General features: G+C 33.0%; 2 protein-coding genes across 6 annotated transcripts in view; both read right to left on the bottom strand.

Annotated features, from left to right (window-relative positions):
* Positions 1-17,792, bottom strand: part of LOC134715836 (uncharacterized) — a 29,696-nt gene extending 11,904 nt beyond the window's left edge. The window contains exons 1-2 of one of the 5 annotated variants that reach the window (XM_063578333.1): positions 17,677-17,792; positions 2,256-2,505 (exon numbers count right to left, since the gene is read on the bottom strand). In XM_063578333.1, the coding sequence (XP_063434403.1) occupies positions 2,256-2,399 (144 nt within the window). In that variant the 5' untranslated portion in view covers positions 2,400-2,505; positions 17,677-17,792. Of the gene's footprint in view, positions 1-2,255; positions 2,506-9,322; positions 9,444-12,251; positions 12,615-14,213; positions 14,471-14,611; positions 14,671-17,676 lie in introns of those variants that run through there. The other 4 variants (XM_063578336.1, XM_063578335.1, XM_063578331.1 and 1 more) reach the window with 4 other exon arrangements.
* Positions 17,793-19,832: 2,040 nt separating this feature from the next.
* On the bottom strand, positions 19,833-21,499 carry LOC134716775 (hornerin-like). The gene is made up of 2 exons (XM_063579784.1): positions 21,004-21,499; positions 19,833-20,782 (listed from the first exon to the last, which is right to left on the bottom strand). Exons 1-2 carry the CDS (start codon positions 21,497-21,499, stop codon positions 19,833-19,835), a joined length of 1,446 nt encoding a protein of 481 aa, XP_063435854.1.
* Positions 21,500-21,721: the final 222 nt, after the last annotated feature.

Below are 21,721 nucleotides of genomic sequence, written 5' to 3'. Positions count from 1 at the left end.
TAAAGCAATACAATGTGTTTAAACTAAAAGTTTTCAATTTAAGTAAAACCAGCATAAACTAAGAGTTCTTCATGTCAAATGGTTTGTTCGAGTCTTACATGTTAAGTGTTCAGTGGCAATTATTTCATGCATAGTCAGGACGAAAACATGTAAGTGTAAGTGAAGGAAGTTCCATGACGAACAGTATGCAGAGTTTGTCAGAAGGCATGTGTGCTATTAAACATACGGAAGAAAACAAAGTGTTGAAGAATGCTGCTGATCAGAGATATATTTAAAAACAATATGTCAGAATCTTTGTAATGTTGTCAAACACCATACAATTTTTCTTCTCCAAATGTTCTTATATCTTTAGATTCGATCGCATGCAATTTTATTGAATGACATTTTTTATAGACACAATTTACAATACATCATCTCCTATCAAGAATATAATCTTTACCATTAGAAATAAAATGAACAGTTACTGTCAACTTGAAAACTTAGTTTAACTACTACATTCTATAATTGTTTGTGAAATTCCAAATCTCTAATTATATAACACAATCGTTTCTTTCAGAAACATATTAAGAAAAAGATATTAAAAACTGATATCGCCTCTTAATGTCTCCACACAATACCATGAAAGAATGATATATGTTTATGAGTCATTCTAGCTGTTGAGTCTTTACTTTCCTATGTTGTGTTTTTTGCAGAGTTACTGTTGTTTCTTTTGTCATGGCATTGTCAGTTTGTTTCCATTTAAAAGTTTTTTCATATCACTATTTATTTGAGCCTCACGAGGAAAATAAATACAAGACAAATTACCAAAGGTAACGACAGTTGTTGATTAAATTTTGAAAAAAGTAAATAATCCTTGGAATGCCTTGGACGATGTTAATATGTTTTTCTTATTTCGGTTTCTCTTGCAAAGCTGTTTGGGGTGTTCAGAGATATAACAACTACAAAGCATTAGCTCGTCCTTTTTACTCGTTATGAAACGACGGGAGCAAAACATTTTGGCTATTTATAAAAGAAAGCAATGTTGATGCATTTATAATTTTGTCGTTTGATCCTGGTATAGCTTATATTTTTTTTGTTTGATCATTGAATGGGTTATGCCTAATTGAAAACCAAGGACAATGAGGTTGTTTATTTCAAAAGTGCTGTTGTTAATCACAAACAAATAACGTTGTCTGATGATGGGTTTTGTAATTAGTAAATATCAGACAGTTTACTTGTGGTATTATTGAACATGTTATACAAATAAAAGAGAAAATTATTAGCATCTGTAAAAGCATCACTGTTTACGTGCAATCTTTGTTCTTATTCTCCAAGGAACGGGACTAATCAGACGGAAAACATACCATTTGCCGAGATTGCATTCACGGTTCTGCGTCATCATTTCACATGAAAATAAACTTGATTTAAGCATCTTTTAAAAGTGTTTGATAGCTAATGCAATTCTAGTACAATGTAAGAGTATTTCTAACATTGAATTAGTTGCCAAATACTTCTAAAACTTCGTGAAATACATAATACCGACGAGAAATTTAGATAAAATTACAGAAAACATAGAATTTACAATATGCCTTTGTTATCTTAGAAACAAATTATTAAGTCTTATGAATTTTCTAAAATATCCTGGCCTCCCTTCCCTTGTTGACAGTTTTCATTTTGCATTCGCCATAACTAGATTTACCCTATCGGTCTTACGCCCCCTCGCCCGGGTATATTCAATACTTGTGTATGTATTAATAAAAGAAACAACAAATAATAAAAAAAAAAAAAACATTATACATAAACAAGGCATAAAGATGAATTTAAAGTTAAGATCATGTTTGCATTTAAAGAAACAATATAATTTTTTTCACGTTAACATGTTTAATTAAATGTATGAAATAAATAGTAATTGTATCTAATTCTTACAAAGAAGCGTTATTATGCGTTTCCCTCGGTTTTAGTTTGTTACCCCGATTTTGTTTTTTGTCCATGGATTTATGAGTTTTGAACAGCGGTATACTACTGTGTCCTGTATTGCAATAAAATGTATTTGTATCTATTTCTTACAAGAAGTGTTAACATCTAAATGTATCATTAAAAAGTTCAAATTTGGGCCATTAAACCAGATTAAGACAAGATAGTCCATGAATATATATGACTATTACAATACAAAGGCAACGATAATGTTTCAATTTTATGACAGAAAACTAGACGCAATTACTATTTAATTTCAAATTTATTACTTTGAAACAACTTTTTATCACTTTACAACTCACCTTAATTGCATGGTCATCAATAGCCTTGAACTTTTTAATATCCATAAAAATGTCATGTTTTTGTAACCTTGGTTTCCGTGGAGGTGGTGCCACCTTCTGTTCAGTTATAATATCCGCTAAGTCAAAATCCGTTGGAATCTTCATGATTCTATTGTGTTTCTGTGTCGTCAAATAACTCCGTAGAAATTGCCACTCGTAAATCAAAACTATAGAAGGCTATCCGCTTCCATTATTTCCCATCAATATAACCCTGTAATGATACACCGATTTAATTTGCATATGTCATTATACAACAGTAAATAATGTGGAGGAAATTCTGTTTTACACTGCTACAGTCTGTCTAAAATGAGAATTTACTGAAATAAAGATAAGTACATAGCAAACCTTGTGAGAAGGTTCGTTACCTCTTTACGGCAATGTACTGGTACTTGCTTTCTATTATACTCACTCAATGAAAACACGTGTACAGTATTTCCTAATCATTTTCATTTCTATCAAGAAGAATAAAAAGTTGTGAATGCGCTGGTTGAAATAAAACTACATGTGAACGTGTTGTAACAAAACAATCATATCTGTTTTACGAGGGTAAAGTCTGTACATCACAAGTTTGCTCCAAGTTTGCATGCCGGTAATCATGGGAATTCCAATCAATTGTCAACATTGTGTGTAAAAAAATAATTAACAGAGCTTAGATATGACAGAAAAATTAATTTGGATTTATCACAATAGCCAACGCAAACTATATAAAAATGAAATTAAACCAGTTTTAGTTAATAACTTTTCTCCCATCATTTTATGTAATTTAATATATTTGCATTTTCGTCTGACATATAAAATAGAATTTTGTGCAAATAAAAATTTCTGAATATAATAGGGATTCAAGGCAAATATATTGACTTTTTTTTTTATCTTTATTGGGTTCATGTCATTTAAAGGGACAGAATCTCATATTATTCTATCAAAATACCGGTAGTATAATATAGAATGCAAGAAAGAAAGTCTGTTTAATCAGATTGAAACATTAGTAGCTGGGTTCGTACTTTTATGAACAATACATATTGTAACAATGAACCCAAAAGAACGATCGACAAGAACAAACCTGGCCATGACAAAAATAACTAAACTACGAACGAAAACTGAATAAATAGGATATTGCTTGACAGATAAATTGTTTATAAACATTTTTTACTGATGTTGATTATTCGTCATGAGAGTTTCGATTAATGGACTGAAAATGTATTATATAATGTTTAGATGAGACATGTATTATACATATATACAACTCGTCTTAACATCAACCCAACAATGTTAGATCTATAAGTTTACTTTCGCAACTTTTTTGTTCTTCCCTCGCCGGGATTCGAACCCATGCTACTGAGATATCGTGACACCAAATCGCCTGCACTGTAACCGGTGCGATAGACAACACGACCACCTTATATTCCTTTGAAAATAATCTCAATTACTTAAAGTTATCAAAATAAGGAATACTCAAAGAAGCATATATTTGTTGAAGATCCCGATGCAGATATACATCTGTCAGTTCGGGAATGAAAAAATCGTCAACAGATTTCAAATGAAACATCACATATATAACTTACCGCAGTAGAGAAAAAGACACATTGTCCACTTTAGTTGTACCGATATCACATTAAAAAAATAAGCAAACAAAACAAATAAACTTCTGTTTGTAAGGAGAATAAAGGATGTTTATAGTATAAACATCATGATTGCTCATTAGAAAAACAATGAAAGGAACTTTATCGAGAATTCATGGTGAAATAGTTTTACTTCCTAAATTGCACGGATCTGAATCACATGGAATTGTCTTCAGGACGAATAGATAGGAGAAATAAGAGTACATGCCATTAATATATCGCCTGATTTAATAATGATATCTGTTGTTTTCCTTGTTGAAAGTTATTTTAGTATTACAGTATGCAACTTTTAAATGGTCCGAAACTTAAAAAGGGGGATGCAAGTCTGATTGCAAAGTAGGGGTTGAAGACAAATAACTTCAGTTTTTTATAATTTTTTTACGGATTCAGCTATTATTTATTAGTAGTAGTATTTTCCTAGTAGGCAAACATTTGTCGTATGTGACTCATTTGCCAACATTACAAACGGAATTCAAACCGGAGTATCTGAACATTTTGTACTATATATTTTCAAAAGATAGATAACCAATTCGAATAATATTACTTCTTAATCTTAGAATTATCTATGATACTGAAAAGTGAATAATGATAATGCAAATTCCATTCAAAACGAAGTATCTGAGTGATTGAAACATACATTATTAGTGACGAACATGTGATACAATACAGTTGTCTGAAAAGTTGGTAAATCTATATGCGATTCTTAAATATTTGATACGAGAGAAAATGTTACTTTGTTAATAAAAAATGTATACATGTATACAAAACTCACACTTGACTGAAACTGGTATATTCCAACGAAAACGTCATAAATCCTAAACATTATTCGAAGCACCTAGTAAGTTATCTAATGCAGCGTATGTTGGATACCATTCATAATTGTAAATAATAACATATTTTTCTTTTCATCTCTAAATTATTTGTGTTTATCACATTTGAGATGACTGAGCTAATAGCACCTTTGTATTTTCAGGGTAAACGGATTGTTCTGTAGACTTCAAACTAGTTGTTTATTTATTATTATTTCGTATTAGCGTAATTCAAACCATAGCTCAAATTAGAGAAGCTTCATTTATCAATTAGTGTTTGACGAGATGATGGTATGTCGAGTCAGTGAAGACTAGTAAATACAGGAATTATGTGCACGTGATAACTTGATAGTCGTCATTTCGGTAATTTATGTTTGAAACTTATTCTTGAGAATTTAGTGTGAATATCGTTGAAGACTGAATGTCTCAACCATCTTTGCTGTTATTTTTTTTGGTAAGCTTGACTTGTTCAGCAGCTTAACTTATTTCGTTCATGCAAAGTTCTGAACCCTTGTCCGAATTTTGCATAACTTGTGTCCTGTATGGCTTTTTCCAATGTTTGGATTAGATTTTTAATGTTAATGGGCGTTTACTCCATATTTAATGCATATCTGTTATGTTTTTTGTTTGTGGTTGCAGTTCGAATCTGTAATCAGTATATAATAAGGTTGGCTTGACATCAGAAAGTAAATTAACAAAATAAATAAAGTTGTCAGCATGCTGCTTTAGCATTGTGTTTTCTGATAGGTGAGATCAGTATCGTCTATAACAGTTACAGCTAACAATACCGATTTTATTGCACCAGCTGCACATATCAACAGGTATTGTCTCTTCGGTGTACTTGAGTGATGCCAAACTAATATTTGAAATTCAAAATGTAATCCAAACATTTAAAAAGCCAAAAAGGACACAAGTTATGGTAAATTCGGACAAGGATTCAGAACTTTGCATGAGAGAAATATACTGCATGGATATACTGGACTGATTATACTCTCAGGGATTCACAATCTAAATGGAAGAAATCGACCCAGTGATAATACTAACATTTAAGCTACCAATGTTAATGCACCATATGTGCACCTTGAAAACTAATGTCTCCTCAGTAATGCTCATGTTATCATTATATTATTCCATGCAGGCCTAACGAGTGAGAGTTGGAAAAACATCAATCCCACATTGCAATGCTACATGAATCTTCTCCATTCAAATCCCAACCGATTTGGTAGTTATATAATAGAATACGCGGATGAACAAATAAGTAATTCCTGTCGTAAGGATTATGAAACTTGGAAGAATCATGTAGATGGTTCGTTCATATGCTTATTATGAGCTAATACTAGTTGTTTGAGAGGAATATTCGCAATACTATTTTTTTTTAAACAGCGGTCGCATTCTTTCTTTCTAATTTTTACGGTAATAATTTTTCTAAACCGAGTTATCTATTCCTCTTCCTTGTGTTTCTTGTCAACATTAATTGATCAGTATCTTTAATGTGTGCTTCGTGCACTAATTATTAAATAATGTTCTAATGTACTTGTTCAATTCGTAGTGGAGCATACTGACATGACTGATGTCAGTAAATTTGTCTAATATTTAAGAAAGCTGCTCGGGTTGGCAAAACAAAGTCTACTCGGGGTTACGTTAGTTGGCTTCTAATCTTAAAACTTGCACTGATGACTTCAAAAAGTAAGTATACCAAAAATGTCAATGAGCACACTGCCAAACAGATATCCCATTGATCTTGTAATCTCAATGGTTCTTCCAGACATTTTCAAGGTGAAACAAGGGCAAAAGACAACATTATATTATGCGTTGTTAATTTATATTTATTTGCATTTTATTTCTAGCAATTATGTTCGTTTCTACAGAACACATGAAGAGTATAATTAGCTCATTATTGGTTAGTTAGACAACACTCTTCCTGATAACGAGGGGCACCTGTGCTAAATTACGACGAAAATTAGGAACTTCAGTACAAGTTATACTTGTTCTTGCATGTAAATAGCTGAAATATTGGTACACTACAAATATTATGTCACCGTTGTTTGATTCGGATATTGACAGCACTCTAAAACCCAAGGTTTATAATATTGTAAAATAATGAAGCAAGAGTGCAAACACTAAAATATTTCCCTTACAGATCATGATAGAATGTATGTTGAAAATCTTTAAGATCAAGGTCTTACTACAAATATTAAATCAACATTAAATTATCATTGATCCATGAAAATTATACAAGGTCGATAAACCCTACCACCTTACAACTTTTACATACACCAAATTTTGTGGACATATTGCTAGTAGTTCAAGAGAAACGAACGCAACCACTAAAATTGGACATTGGTCAATTAACCATGAAAATTAAAACAAGGTCAGTCAATTCCTGTCAAACGATCATGTACAACTTACAACCATCCTAACAACCTATATTGTTCATAGAATCTCAATATCTCGCATTCTGTGATTTCTGGTCTAGGGCGAGACAAAAGAGAGGTAAAAAAAAAACCAAAGGTAATGTATTGGTTTGGTTCCGATATTCAGCAAATCAAATATTGCCTACAAGATGCGAAGTTCAATAAAAGGCTTGTTATAATCTAAATTATCTAGCTTTCTGTGATTTCTAATCGAAAGATGAGACAAAATGTAGAAGGCCAAGCACGAAGGTGGTGTATTGGTTTGATTACTAGTTCAACAAATCAAATATAGGCTAAAGTAATATCAAGATACGAAGATAATTAAAAGGAGTGGCTATTCGTCCGGTTAGCCGGACCAATAGTTAAAAATCTCTATTTGTTAAAAGATTTGTATTAACAAAAAAAATACCTGTGTGTGTTGGGGGGGGGGGGGGGGGGTCTGTTGTCTGCTCGTGACATTATATCATCAGGAAGATTATTTTTTTTAACAACAGATAAACATTGTAGGACTGCTCATAGAGGAATTTAGATTAAACCGTCTTTTCACAGTTACCTATCCATGTAATCTGCAATTTTACGGAACATTAGGAGTTGAAAAGAACATGATAATCTCAACAACTGTTATTAAAATATGACAGGTAACAAATCATTATGTAATGCCAGGGTCTTCTTAAGTGATTTTTTGTGTGGTATAATTTACCAAATGTTTTGTTCAATTTTTTTTTACTGTAGTCTCTTTAACAGCCATATTCAATAAATCATTACAGATCGTTTTATAATACCAAGGTCTTCTTCAGAAAAGAGAGGTTTTTGCGATATTATTATTCAAAATGTTTTGTGCATTTCTGTTTTACTGTTGTTCTCTTTAAAACGTGTATTTAATAATGAATGGGATCCTTTGACCAAAGAAAAGAAATGCCAGATCTGACAGGTATGATATAACAGTAATATACATTCGACATTTTTTACAGATCTCTTTATCTCACAGATTGCTGAGGAATTAGTTAATAATCTTTGTTCAAACACCGCCATTTATCATTGACGTCAACTAAAAGGTTTAAGGCGGTAGACTCGACTCTCTCAACATGCATGCAGTGTTGAAAGTAAGCCAAGCTGAATACAGTCATGTTAATGTTAAAATATCCAGGGTTTTTATGAAGTTTTTTCGTTTTAAAATTGTTGTATTTGTACATGTATATCCTTATAATCCACCAAACATGTGTTCAGATTTATACAAGTTAACGTTTGTGTTCATCTATATAGTCACGTCAGTCTCGTTGTACCGCAACAAATAAAATCCACGAGATCACGTTATAAAGACGCAAAACATAAAATGATCAAGAAGACTACTATCTGAAACTCTTTTTCTTTTTGAATGGATGTCTTTCTAAATCATCTTAATTGATACATATGGGAAGATATTATATGTTACACGTTTGTTAAAAAGGCATATATATTATAAATAAGGATAAAACAATAATTTGGCGAGAATACTGTACCATGTATCAAAAGACAACAACCTTTTAACGTTTTGCTTGTCAAAAGTTCAAAAAGTCATGAAAACGAGCCTAAAAGCACCGTCATTAGTATTAATGAGTAACTAGGATCTTTATTATCAATAATAAGTTTAACCATGTCTATTTACCATGTTTATAAACTCCCCCAAAAAATGACCTTTAAAACAGGCCATTTTTATAGACTCATCACACACAAATATTGCCCTGCAACAAGCCATGTTTATGGACTCCCAAAAAAGGGTTGTTTTAAGGGTTCTTTAGCATTAACACATGTATATGAATAGTTGTACTCTCTCAACACGTGGATTAAACATCTCATTTCGACCGGTTGTTACTGCGTATTTATACATCCGGCATGCCAAACGGACGATCCTTGAGCAAGGTTTTTACTTCCGGATGGCAAAAGTTCAGATTGTCATCTCGATGGTCATATTTCTTTACGTGGGATAAAACATGTGTATCAAATGGATATATTTGGATTTTTAAAAAAAATTATTTCTCGTAATAAATCGTACTTTATCTTAAAAATAATAATTAAAACTTTAATATTTAAACATAGATGAATGTATATCATTTTCCAAATTGAAATATATACTAGTATATAATATACAACATCAAACTTGTATATATATATGTTGATATAGTGATATAATTTAAAGGTAACCTTACCAGGGTAGCCACTCATCAATGTGTTCCTTTATAACCGTGCTTTCCACAGTAAATAAATATTATTATACCGTGTCTTCAATTTAAATCAAATTTTAAAAGGAAAGGCTCAATAAATAGATTTAGTTTCAATCTTTGACGCATGACTGTACTGACGAAAAAATCTTTATTTATAATTTCACTGATTTTACAGAGTGTCTTTTGTATTGGGTCGGTTTATAAACGTCGAGTGGAAACACCCACGGATAGGACTTATATTAGCGTTAAATGTCAAAAGTGTATATGAGTATGGGTTATTTCAGGTAAAATATTAGTTACATCTGCTTGTATATACTAAAAACAGGGGCATTGGCCTTGCTTCGGTCCATTTGTAGTATATATAGGGCTAACCACCCGATACATTAGTTTCCACATGGGTCTCGTTTGATCTACGTTTTTGGTTATATATCGTCTATGATTTGTAATATTTACCGCTTGTCATGAATAACCAATACTTATTTTTTAGAAAATAATGGCCTTGAATGTTTCAACTTTATCAAACAGGGCACAATTTAGTTTAGATAAAAAAAAAATATAATAGTACTTTGGGAGTGTTGTAAAATAAGATGATATTGTGCAATTTTTGGACATTAAAGCTTACTAGTGTATAAAATTTGATAACAAAATTAAAAAAAATTCTAACATTGATCCTGAGAAATAACAACTTTCTCGGTCAGGGATGACAGTCAAAGTTAATTATGCTTGAAACTGTTATAAATTATGCAAAATTCAGTGAACCAGAAATGACAACATTAACAATGGATAATTAAGGAGTCATAACTTCGTAATTTATAATGTGTGGTGCCAAAAATAACATATGTTGTATAAATATAGTACTACTTACTACACATGCATAGGGAAAAGTGTAGTATTAAAATACCTAAAAATCTAGGGATCGATTAAAATCCTAAGCGAACATAATCCTTTATGACATTTTAGTATGCTAACTGTTCAAACTATTCTACAAATACCATGAATGCTATAATATATCTTTATTTAGTTACAGTGGCATATGTATATATAATCAAAAGTCCATTTCTAGTAATGTAATGGAATGCTGATATAATATAATAACTAAAGTTACATATGTTGAGAGAGTTTGCAAAGCATAGGAACGTTTCTGTTCGTTTTAATGAATATGTAATATAAAAACCGTACAATATATTTATCAAAGCAAAATAAGGTTCTTGTCAAAAAGCAGGAACAATTTAGGAACTGAAAAACGGCAAGTCAACATAGTGAAAAACTGCCGCAGTCAACAAAAAGAATAGTGTCAAGTCAAAATAGGGAAAAACAGCACATCAGCAAAATGAAGAAAACAAACTGCAAATCATCAATGCGAAAAACGACAAGTCAACAAAATTAAGTCGAATGTTAACTTTTTATACCCAGGGCCTAAACGAGAGGCCAATCCAAACAGATCTCAACTGTGCGATAAGGCAGCGGGAGTTTCCATGAAACGGCAAATCTACATAGTGAAAACGGCAAGTCAACAAAGTGAAAAAAAAAGGCAAGTCAACAAAGTAAAAATATATATATATACAAAGTAAAAAACAGAAAGTCACAAAATCAAAAACGGCAAATCAAAAAATTAAAAAACCGGCATGTCAACAAAGTTAAAAACGGCAAGTCAACTAAATGAAAATCAGAAGGTCGACTAAGTGAAACACAGTAAGTCAAAGGGGTCAAAGGGATTTTTAATAACGATTGTTTTGAAACGCCACTATGACTACCATAACTATATCATGACGGTCAGTTTTCCCTGAGAATGTTACAATCTAATTTAAAGGCTAATATAAAACCAAGGCGGGTCAAAATTTTGATATGTGTCACAATTTTTATTCATAAAACATAAATGTCCTATTAAGTGCAAATTTAAAAAAAATATTCCATGAAGTCTTAAACACTTATTAAATTAAGTAATAAATATACAAAGAGGCAAACATGAATGACAAATGATTGCATGCACTAACACACCATAAAAGATTAAATATACACCTACTTGTGCAACAGGTCGCATAATATATTGTGCACATTTTTCTACATTGCATATCTATTGTTATATACAAAAATACACAAAGACGTTGTTGATTAATTAGTCTTTTTCTGCTTTATCTTATTATACAATTTTGATAAATATATTCAAAAATATTTCATATATGTTTGATCAGCTATGCAGTAAGTAATGTTTTATCAATGATGACCTTTAATTGAATTTAAATTAGTGTACCCTAGGCAGTACATACATACAAAATAATCGCAGGTGATATCGCTCACATGTGTATATAAAGGTACAAAATTTCAGTTCATATTTTGATCTGATAGTAAAATAATATTTATATAAGGTTTATGATCGAAATATGAGTAGCCGTCAAGGTTAATTTAACAATCATAAAATGTAATATTAAATAAATTCCCTTGTCATATTTAAACTATATACACTTACATATCCATGAGCATTATAACTTCTCACTGGACGTTAAGCAAAAACAATCAAGCTATTAATATCATTTTGATTAAACGAGGATCAAAGCAAATCTTAAAGCAATTTCATTATTTTGAAAATTAAAACCTTATTGCATCCATAAAGTTGTCAAGTTTATAAGAATTCTTCTTCCTGTTTGACGACCCCAATAAATCGTATAATTATTCTGATCTATTCTGCTATGTTATGCATATACATGTACATGAAGTATAAACTAATAATAAATATTAACTGTTCTTTCAAGTTTAACAGATGATATTTTGAACATTTCTGATCATTTCTTTTTGTCTATTTTGAATATCAGCCGGTTTTATAGTGATTTGAAAAGACAAATAAATAAATAAATAAACAAAAACAACTTTCTAACCTATAAAACATTTTTAAAAATATACATTGATAAAACTTTACCTGAATTTCGTTCGTTTATTTCTGATGACAGTTTTAACAAGGTGATGTGTCAAGACTTTACATCCATGTGTTTATCGGTATCCGCCCGGGAACAAATTAATTTCACGAAAACACAGTACTTATCAGAGTTCACCAATTATAATAAACAAGAGATATATGAGCGTTACAAATCAGTAGGTACGTTGCAGCTGCACCAACTAGCGTCTCCACTGAACTAGAAAACATATTTACACACTATATGAGAGATTTATGAACCTGAATATCGACAATAAATTTTACTGTTTACAAAGTACTTGTAGTCCAGTTAAAACTATTTACATAAGTTATGTCCCCTACTTGTATCGACAGATGGTGACCTGTCTTTAACTGTCGTTATCTCAATATGTCATTGAAATTAGGGTTGTACCAGTCGCAAGTATCAATATTGGAGATATATAAATCATGTGATATACCGCTATAAAGATACACAATCCACATAACTAGGGTGATTTATTGTACAGCAGCATAATTATATAAAAGATCTTTATGTTTTAATAACTTTAAATTTAACAAGTCTACTTTTGTTTTTGTTTGTCTGAGTTGTACTTCACGAATGAAAGGCTCTGTGTTTTACTGATACGAAGTGTGAGAATAAAACATATATTTTTATATAAAGACTTCAATATAACTGTTTATGAACATATAATTTAGGAAAGTAATAGTTCATTAACAGATTGCCGGGACTGTAAATTCAGAATAAAGAGTATGACACTATAAACGATAGAAGTGAAAATTCCGTACAATCATGAATACTCCTTAAATATATATACACAATTTTCGGAAAATGTATGTGATTTTAGATGCAGTACAAAAGCAAGGTTCGCCGAGCTAATCTATCGCTTCATAGCTAGTACATTTTTTTCATATTTCCCCAACATTTTACAAATCAAAATTAAAAGTAAGAGTCTTGCAATGTAACAATAGCGCTGTTATCTTTACTGTTTGAATTCCAAATTGCTGTATGATTTTTTTTTTAAAGAAATCTAGGATTAATTTTTAAAATTTCCAGTACAAAATGTAACCCTGGATCGCGTAGACTCAGATGACCGAAAAACATGAACTATTACGTAAACAGTAATGTCAACATTACCGCTCGCTCAAACAGGAAAACAGGAGACTTAGTACATGTAAAAATAAAGCAAACAGTCATGTGTATACCTTTCCTTTATAAAAAGGTTGGCAGAATGTGTTACCTTCAAGACAAGAATGGAACAAACGAATACATAGAAATGCACGAATGAAGTCGTTATTCTATACCCCAGTATCAATTCTTAAGGTACGTTTTAAATACTAGCCGACTTATGAGATAACAGTATTGTATGTTATACTTTTGTGGGCATCGTGGTCCTGCCTCTATTTTATAGGCTATTTTCACTGCCTCCCCCGCCCTTTCGGTGCCTTACATTCTTAAACGCAGACAATGCAATCATTAACAAGCAGAAACAAGTGTTGGCTGTTTAAGTCAGACTTGTCAAAATTGGGAATTACGGGTTATAGTATATTGATTTACTACCATGCTTTAGTCTGCTGTAGACACGTAAGAATGTATGTAGAAAGTCTGAGGAAGTTATGTAATGCGAGAAAAAGATAAATGTTTCTGTTTGATGGTAAATGTAATTAATGGAGAAGATTGTCGAACCTTGTTGAAAAAAAAGTTCTATCATAAACCTGGGAACAGTATATATACATGTCAATATAAATGTTCCTGTATAAACCTTACAAATATATTTGAACTAATCATAAAGACTACCTTTGAACAATTTAAAATGAAATAATTCATATTGATGAAAGCTGCCGAGTGATGTATGTACATGTATATGCAATCCTAGCGTAGTATTCTCAATCACTCTATCACACTCAGTATTTGTATTGTACGGTTAATTTATAAACAATAAGTAAAATAATAATACTACAAGTACTTACTAGTATAAGAAACTTGATCGTGATTTGTCTTTAAAACTTTTTTTCAACTGGATCAAATCGCTAGATACACCATGAAAGTATTATATTTACTTCAATGGATACATAAAGTGGTTATACTGGGACGAAACTCGAGTGAAAGAAAATCCAATTAGGAACATATATCACTACCAGTTATCCATCATATGATTACTTTGATCAAATAAAGAGACATTTTATATTTACATATGTTTACATTCCATTAAAAACGACATATGATACACTACAACATGAACGAAACACCGATATAATATATCTATGAGGAACATATTAATAATTCGTTATGATTATACAACAATAAAAAAGTAATCAGTCTCGATACATTTACACGCAGTAATTGCACATTTGATGAAAACTCTTACCTACACAAGTGTCAACAGACAAACAAATGTGTCTGTATGATTGATAGGTAGATCTGTTAGAAACGGGTTAAACACATGTACATGTCAAGTTACGGGCTATATAATGCGTGTTTATACTACAGAAACATTTGAACCCGGTATTTCCTTTCGTCTGAATCAATGTGACTGTTCCTTGAACAGTGAAGGTTATTGACCAAGTGTTTATATTGTGATTTTTTTTATTTCAGTAAGAAGATTTGAATAACGAAATTTGAACATATGGCTAGAATCCTCTTATGCTTAACTTATTATAAGAGATCAGTATTTTACGCTTCCATTTTACATTTGCTTAAGTCGGACCTGAAAAACCGTACATGTACCCCAGTAAGGGATCATGGGTCCCCTCACGGTCCCACCCCTTTAATCCGCCTATGACACACTAACAATAGAAATGTTAATCCTATTCTCCATGCATAGGTATTTTTGTAATTGTATATAATTCACATACACCACTTAAAGGTTCGTTGTTATCCGTTGATATCTTTATCTATCAACAGTCGATGTATATCGGTAGATAAAATAACAGATTAAGTCAAAGTATATGGCAAATACATTAATGTTTGATTTGTAAAGTTAATTAAACGGAAAGTGCCTCTCAGGTGGTAGTTATAACAGAAGGTCGTATAGGTCAAATACTGCTCTTCCACTTAAAGTTTTCAAATGAAGAATAATACCAGTAATTGCAAATTAAACAGAATTTACAGATACATGATGATTGTGTCTAGCTCAAAATAAACACTAAATAAGGCCGTTAGTTTTCTCGTTTGAATTGTTTTGCATTGTCATTTCGGGGCCTTTTAAAGATGCAGTATGGGCTTTGCTCATTGTTGAAGGCAGTACAGTGACATACAGTTGTTAATTTCTGTGTCATTTTGTCTCTTGTGGAGAGTTGTCTTATTAGCAATCATACCACGTCTTCTTTATTTATATATACTACATGTATATGTATTTGTACAATAAATTCTTCCTCGTCCAGTGACGACATAGATACAATCTTCATAGTACATATCCTCTCAATATTGTATGTTGTCATCACCCTATGAATAATTTAGATTGAAAGTTATCATCAAACTGCATTTACATTATGGTATATCTGTTAAATATCTAAATTGTTAAAGAGTAGATGAAATAAGTGCACATCTCTCAGCCATATGTCGATCATATCAAAGAAGAAATATTTTCTTTGACTATCATAAGTACAGCTGTGATGCATATATAAGAAGTTCCAATAATAACTAATCTAAGTGCATATTTTAAGGAGCTACGTAAATGACATTCAAAACTATTTGTCCGCCTATTTGTTATTCATGTAAGCGAGGAAGGAAATATCTACCGCATAGGGTTCCAATGCAAAGATAAATATAAAGATACATGCTATAAGATTTTTTAGACATGTCAAGACAAACGGTATTTAAAAACTCTTATAAATATCTAATCATGCCTATGCCCCGGGACTACGATGTAGGAACCACCGATCTAGCATCCATTTGATATGAGAGAATTAGCCCAGTATAAAGTATTAAATCAGGGCTTTTTATGGGAACATAAAGTAGTTGAGGTTTGTGTAACGTCGATCTATGACTCATTAAAGGCAATGTAAGAGGCTGGGCTCTGTACATTTTAAATAAGGCTTTATATAGGATTCTAAAATAGATGCTGCTCTAGTTTGAGGACCGCATACAGGAGACGTGGCACTGTATATCTAATCTAAGCAAGATTGAGGACAATCGATTTATGCTTCACTATAAACCAACCCAAAAGGGAAGGCCCTGTAAATATCCAATCAAGGTTTAACCATATTATAGACCGAACCTGCATAGTTAAGATAATTCAGGTCAGTTATATATGTTATGTATCATGTGTGTCACAGTTTACTACAGTTTTTTATTTTTCAGATGAATGAACGATTGTTGCATTTAAACGTAGTATCATATCGACTTCAGATACTTACTAGAAAATATTTCTCAATCAAAAGAAGAGAAAATTGAACCAGATAGGTCAAAAGTTTATACTATAGTGTTATTAACTGGCTGTTTCTGTATTGGCACTGGTATAGATTCAAGGTTTGCTTTTTTGGCCTCGAGACCCGTAGGGTCGAGGTCCAGTTCAGCTGACCGAGAATCTATACCAGTGCCAATACAGAAACAGCCAGTTCATAACACTTTTATTAAATGAGTATAAGAGAATTAAAAACCGGAAGTGAACGTCCCGTATTAGCCCTTGGGCCAATACAGCTTTTTTTCCCGCTTTTTTCTGTATTGGCCCTGTTTTTTCCGTTTCAAAACTTTAAGACGATACAAAACATTGCACATCATTTAACCTGTTTATTTTATGACTTTAATTTAAAAAATATTATACAAATGTTTTTATGCATAACGATACTTCCAAAGTTAAGTAATGGCGTAAGAAAATTGAAAACCGGAAGTGAACGTCCTGTATTAGCCCTAGGGCTAATATGGCTTTTTCCCGCTTTTTTCTGTTTTGGCCCTGTTTTTTTCCGTATTGGCCCTGTTCGAAGAACAATATTAAATCTTGATTTATATCGACAGTGGAACGTTTTTAGTATTGCACATGCTGATTTGTCCGTATTAGGGCTTATTTGCTCATATCATTTAATAAAACTGTGTATAAGATCACGAACCAAACAACTCATTTTCTTAAGGTTGTTATTGATATGTTTTTCGGTCATATGAATATATTTGGTAGGAATCAATTGAAGATAGAAGCATTTCGCCTCTTGGAAAATATTATATATATCGGAAACTCCTGCACTGTTAAAAGAATGACTGCATTCAAAAACTTTGATAATGGAGCATATTGAAAAACCTTGAAATTAAAAAGTAAGAGTAGGCAGTTGTCTTATCTACTTAATTTATAATAACAGCCCTGTCAGTACTAAAATTGTTAAAAAAACCAACATCACAAAACGTCATAAATATTATATTTTTTATCAGTTTAATGCATTTCTCAATAAAGAAATGATTTTCTACAAATATTATGAAATGTTTTCATAAAATTCTACTTACTGGAATCGATTCTAAAGAAAGTTATTCCTGATGATTTCTATCGAATCTGTCCTGACAAAACTATCCTTACTTGAATCAGTCCAGATGAAAGCTGGTGATACGTTTGTTCGAGTCATTCGTGACGAAGGCTGGTATTAACCTTTATTGTTATAGGGATAAGTAACTTTATCTGTATACTGATGTAATTTAGCTACTGATCGCTGATATGTAAGTAAACAAATAGGTAATGGGGTTTTGACTTGACCTATACAATGTTGTTTTTATCTGAATATCTGTATCTCTCAATAGAACTGAGTTAAATGAAAGATTGATTACCTAGTTATCAACACCACTCTCTTTAATTGAACGTATAATATTATACCAATAAATTCGGATACTCGTCACTGGGCATCTCCAGGATTGGGTGTTTGAATGACCCCAATCAAATATGAGGAAAAGTTTTTAAAGCAAGCCAGACAATACAACGAGTTGCGAACCGCGATCGATAAATAAGCTTTTATGCCGTTCACAGCTTTTAAACTTTGTTGTGAAAATTTGGGGTACTTATCTGGTCCTAAAATGAACTTGACAACGTCAATTAAAAATGCAGCCTGATGTTACGATGGTTTTTTTTAGGTTGATTTTTTCCCCATGATATTCAATATCCACTACATATATATAGATGAATAAGCGGACCTTTGTAATTTGTAGTTGAAAGAGTTTTTTGGTGTTTTGTTAATTTAATTTTTACCACTGATTTAAGATAAACCGAGCAAATAGTAAAGGAAAACCCCATTTATCTAGGTTCTTGATTCATATTAAAATAACATTTAAATCGATTGTGAGTAATATAGTCGTCGGAGTTATCTGCCCTTAATAGTGTACGTTTTTCATGATTTACATATTCGATTTTAACAATATAACAACAAAATTTTGTCCAGATATAAAACTTATATTTTCTTTGAATTTTGTCATTCGCAGGAAGAAATTCATTCATTTTTTTCACAGCAAGAACATTGCATTGTATTGCAGGCTGTCCTCGTTAATATTACATGTAGCTTTTATACTAGTAATGTCTTAATTAATAAATATCGGGTTTTTTTTTAGTGTTGTCGGTTTGACATATTTCCTTACACTGAGCAGATAAAACCTATCAGGAAATAATTAAATGAAACAAGACACATGACAGCCAAAAAGACCAAGTACTATTGCTATCTGTCCAATAACATTTGGTTTGAACAAGAAATATTCATTATAAATAGGAAGATGTGGTGTGAGTGCCAATGAGACAAATATTTGTCCTATAAGAAAAACACATGTACCTGACTGATTTTCAAACACCCTCACCTTACCTGACTGATCTCTCAACACATTTACATGACTGATTTCCAAACACACGTACCTGACTGATTTCCAAACACACGTACCTGACTGATTTCCAATCACCCTCATCTTACCTGACTGATTTTCAAACACCCTCATCTTACCTGACTGATTTCCAAACACCCTCACCTTACCTGACTGATTTCCAAACACCCTCACCTTACCTGACTGATTTCCAAACACTGATTTCCAAACACACGTACCTGACTGATTTCCAAACACCCTCACCTTACCTGACTGATTTCCAAACACCCTCACCTTACCTGACTGATTTTCAAACACCCTCATCTTACCTGACTGATTTCCAAACACCCTCACTATACCTGACTGATTTCTAAACACCCTATTCTCACCTGACTGATTTCCAAACACACGTACCTGACTGATTTCCAAAAACACATACCTTAATGATTTCCAAACACCCTCACCTTACCGAACTGATTTCCAAACACCCTCACTATACCTGACTGATCTGACTGACTTCCAAACACCCTCACTTTACCTGACTGATCTGACTGACTTCCAAACACCCTCACTATACCTGACTGATCTGACTGACTTCCAAATACCCTCACTATACCTGACTGATCTGACGGACTTCCAAACACCCTCACTATACCTGACTGATCTGACTGACTTCCAAACACCCTCACTTTACCTGACTGATCTGACTGACTTCCAAACACCCTCACTATACCTGACTGATCTGACGGACTTCCAAACACCCTCACTATACCTGACTGATCTGACGGACTTCCAAACATCCTCACTATACCTGACTGATCTGACTGACTTCAAAACATCCTCACTATACCTGACTGATCTGACTGACTTCCAAACATCCTCACTATACCTGACTGATCTGACTGACTTCCAAACATCCTCACTATACCTGACTGATCTGACTGACTTCCAAACATCCTCACTATACCTGACTGATCTGACTGACTTCCAAACACCCTCACTGTACCTGACTGATCTGACGGACTTCCAAACACCCTCACTATACCTGACTGATCTGACTGACTTCCAAACATCCTCACTATACCTGACTGATCTGACTGAATTCCAAACACCCTCACTATACCTGACTGATCTGACTGACTTCCAAACACCCTCACTATACCTGACTTATCTGACTGACTTCCAAACATCCTCACTATACCTGACTGATCTGACTGACTTCCAAACATCCTCACTATACCTGACTGATCTGACTGACTTCCAAACATCCTCACTATACCTGACTGATCTGACTGACTTCCAAACACCCTCACTATACCTGACTGATCTGACTGACTTCCAAACATCCTCACTATACCTGACTGATCTGACTGACTTCCAAACACCCTCACTATACCTGACTGATCTGACGGACTTCCAAACACCCTCACTATACCTGACTGATCTGACGGACTTCCAAGCATCCTCACTATACCTGACTGGTCCGACGGACTTCCAAACACCCTCACTATACCTGACTGATCTGACTGACTTCCAAACACCCTCACTTTACCTGACTGATCTGACTGACTTCCAAACACCCTCACTATACCTGACTGATCTGACTGACTTCCAAACACCCTCACTATACCTGACTGATCTGACGGACTTCCAAACACCCTCACTATACCTGACTGATCTGACGGACTTCCAAACACCCTCACTATACCTGACTGGTCCGACGGACTTCCAAACACCCTCACTATACCTGACTGATCTGACTGACTTCCAAACACCCTCACTGTAATTAATTTAATCATTATAAATGCTTAATATGTGTTCTGTTTTATCATACTCTGCTGTACTGTTATATGGGTATACTTACTTATATGATTATTTGTCTAATTGTTTAAATGTAAATATATTTCATTGATGTAATTGAATACTTGTAATATTTATATTCTATAAGCTGTATTGCTTTCGAATAAAGATTATTATTATTAGAAAAAAGAAAAAAAATACCTGACTGGTCCGACGGACTTCCAAACACCCTCACTATACCTGACTGATCTGACGGACTTCCAAACACCCTCACTATACCTGACTGATCTGACGGACTTCCAAACACCCTCACTATACCTGACTGATCTGACTGACTTCCAAACACCCTCACTATACCTGACTGATCTGACTGACTTCCAAACACCCTCACTATACCTGACTGATCTGACTGACTTCCAAACACCCTCACGATACCTGACTGATCTGACGGACTTCCAAACACCCTCACTATACCTGACTGGTCCGACGGACTTCCAAACACCCTCACTATACCTGACTGATCTGACTGACTTCCAAACACCCTCACTTTACCTGACTGATCTGACTGACTTCCAAACACCCTCACTATACCTGACTGATCTGACTGACTTCCAAATACCCTCACTATACCTGACTGATCTGACTGACTTCCAAACACCCTCACTATACCTGACTGATCTGACTGACTTCCAAACATGTGCCTGACTTCGACAGTTAAGGATAATACTACCTATGTATGGACAGAAACTTGTTCAAATAGATACATGACCTACACTATACTATCGCTAAATCGTATATTCCTACTGATTAATACAGTTTACCATCAGACAATGCATATTTTTTATTGTACAAATCACTTTTACTAGGTTTTCTGCATGATGACCTATGACATGTGTTCACTTGGATTTTATTATTTTGA

This window comes from Mytilus trossulus, chromosome 4, assembly GCF_036588685.1.
Source record: "Mytilus trossulus isolate FHL-02 chromosome 4, PNRI_Mtr1.1.1.hap1, whole genome shotgun sequence".
NCBI classification, from domain to species: domain Eukaryota; kingdom Metazoa; phylum Mollusca; class Bivalvia; order Mytilida; family Mytilidae; genus Mytilus; species Mytilus trossulus.
The sequence above is the reverse complement of the archived record's forward strand: the minus strand, read 5'-3'. Positions and strand labels throughout refer to the sequence as shown.

Excerpts from the sequence above, each read along its gene's own strand:
- LOC134716775 (XM_063579784.1), bottom strand. The coding sequence starts at position 21,499 with ATGTTTGGAAGTCAGTCAGATCAGTCAGGTATAGTGAGGGTGTTTGGA. Across the intron at positions 20,783-21,003 it reads AAGTCCGTCGGACCAGTCAG|TGAGGGTGTTTGGAAGTCAG; the intron begins GTATTTTTTTTC and ends AATTAATTACAG.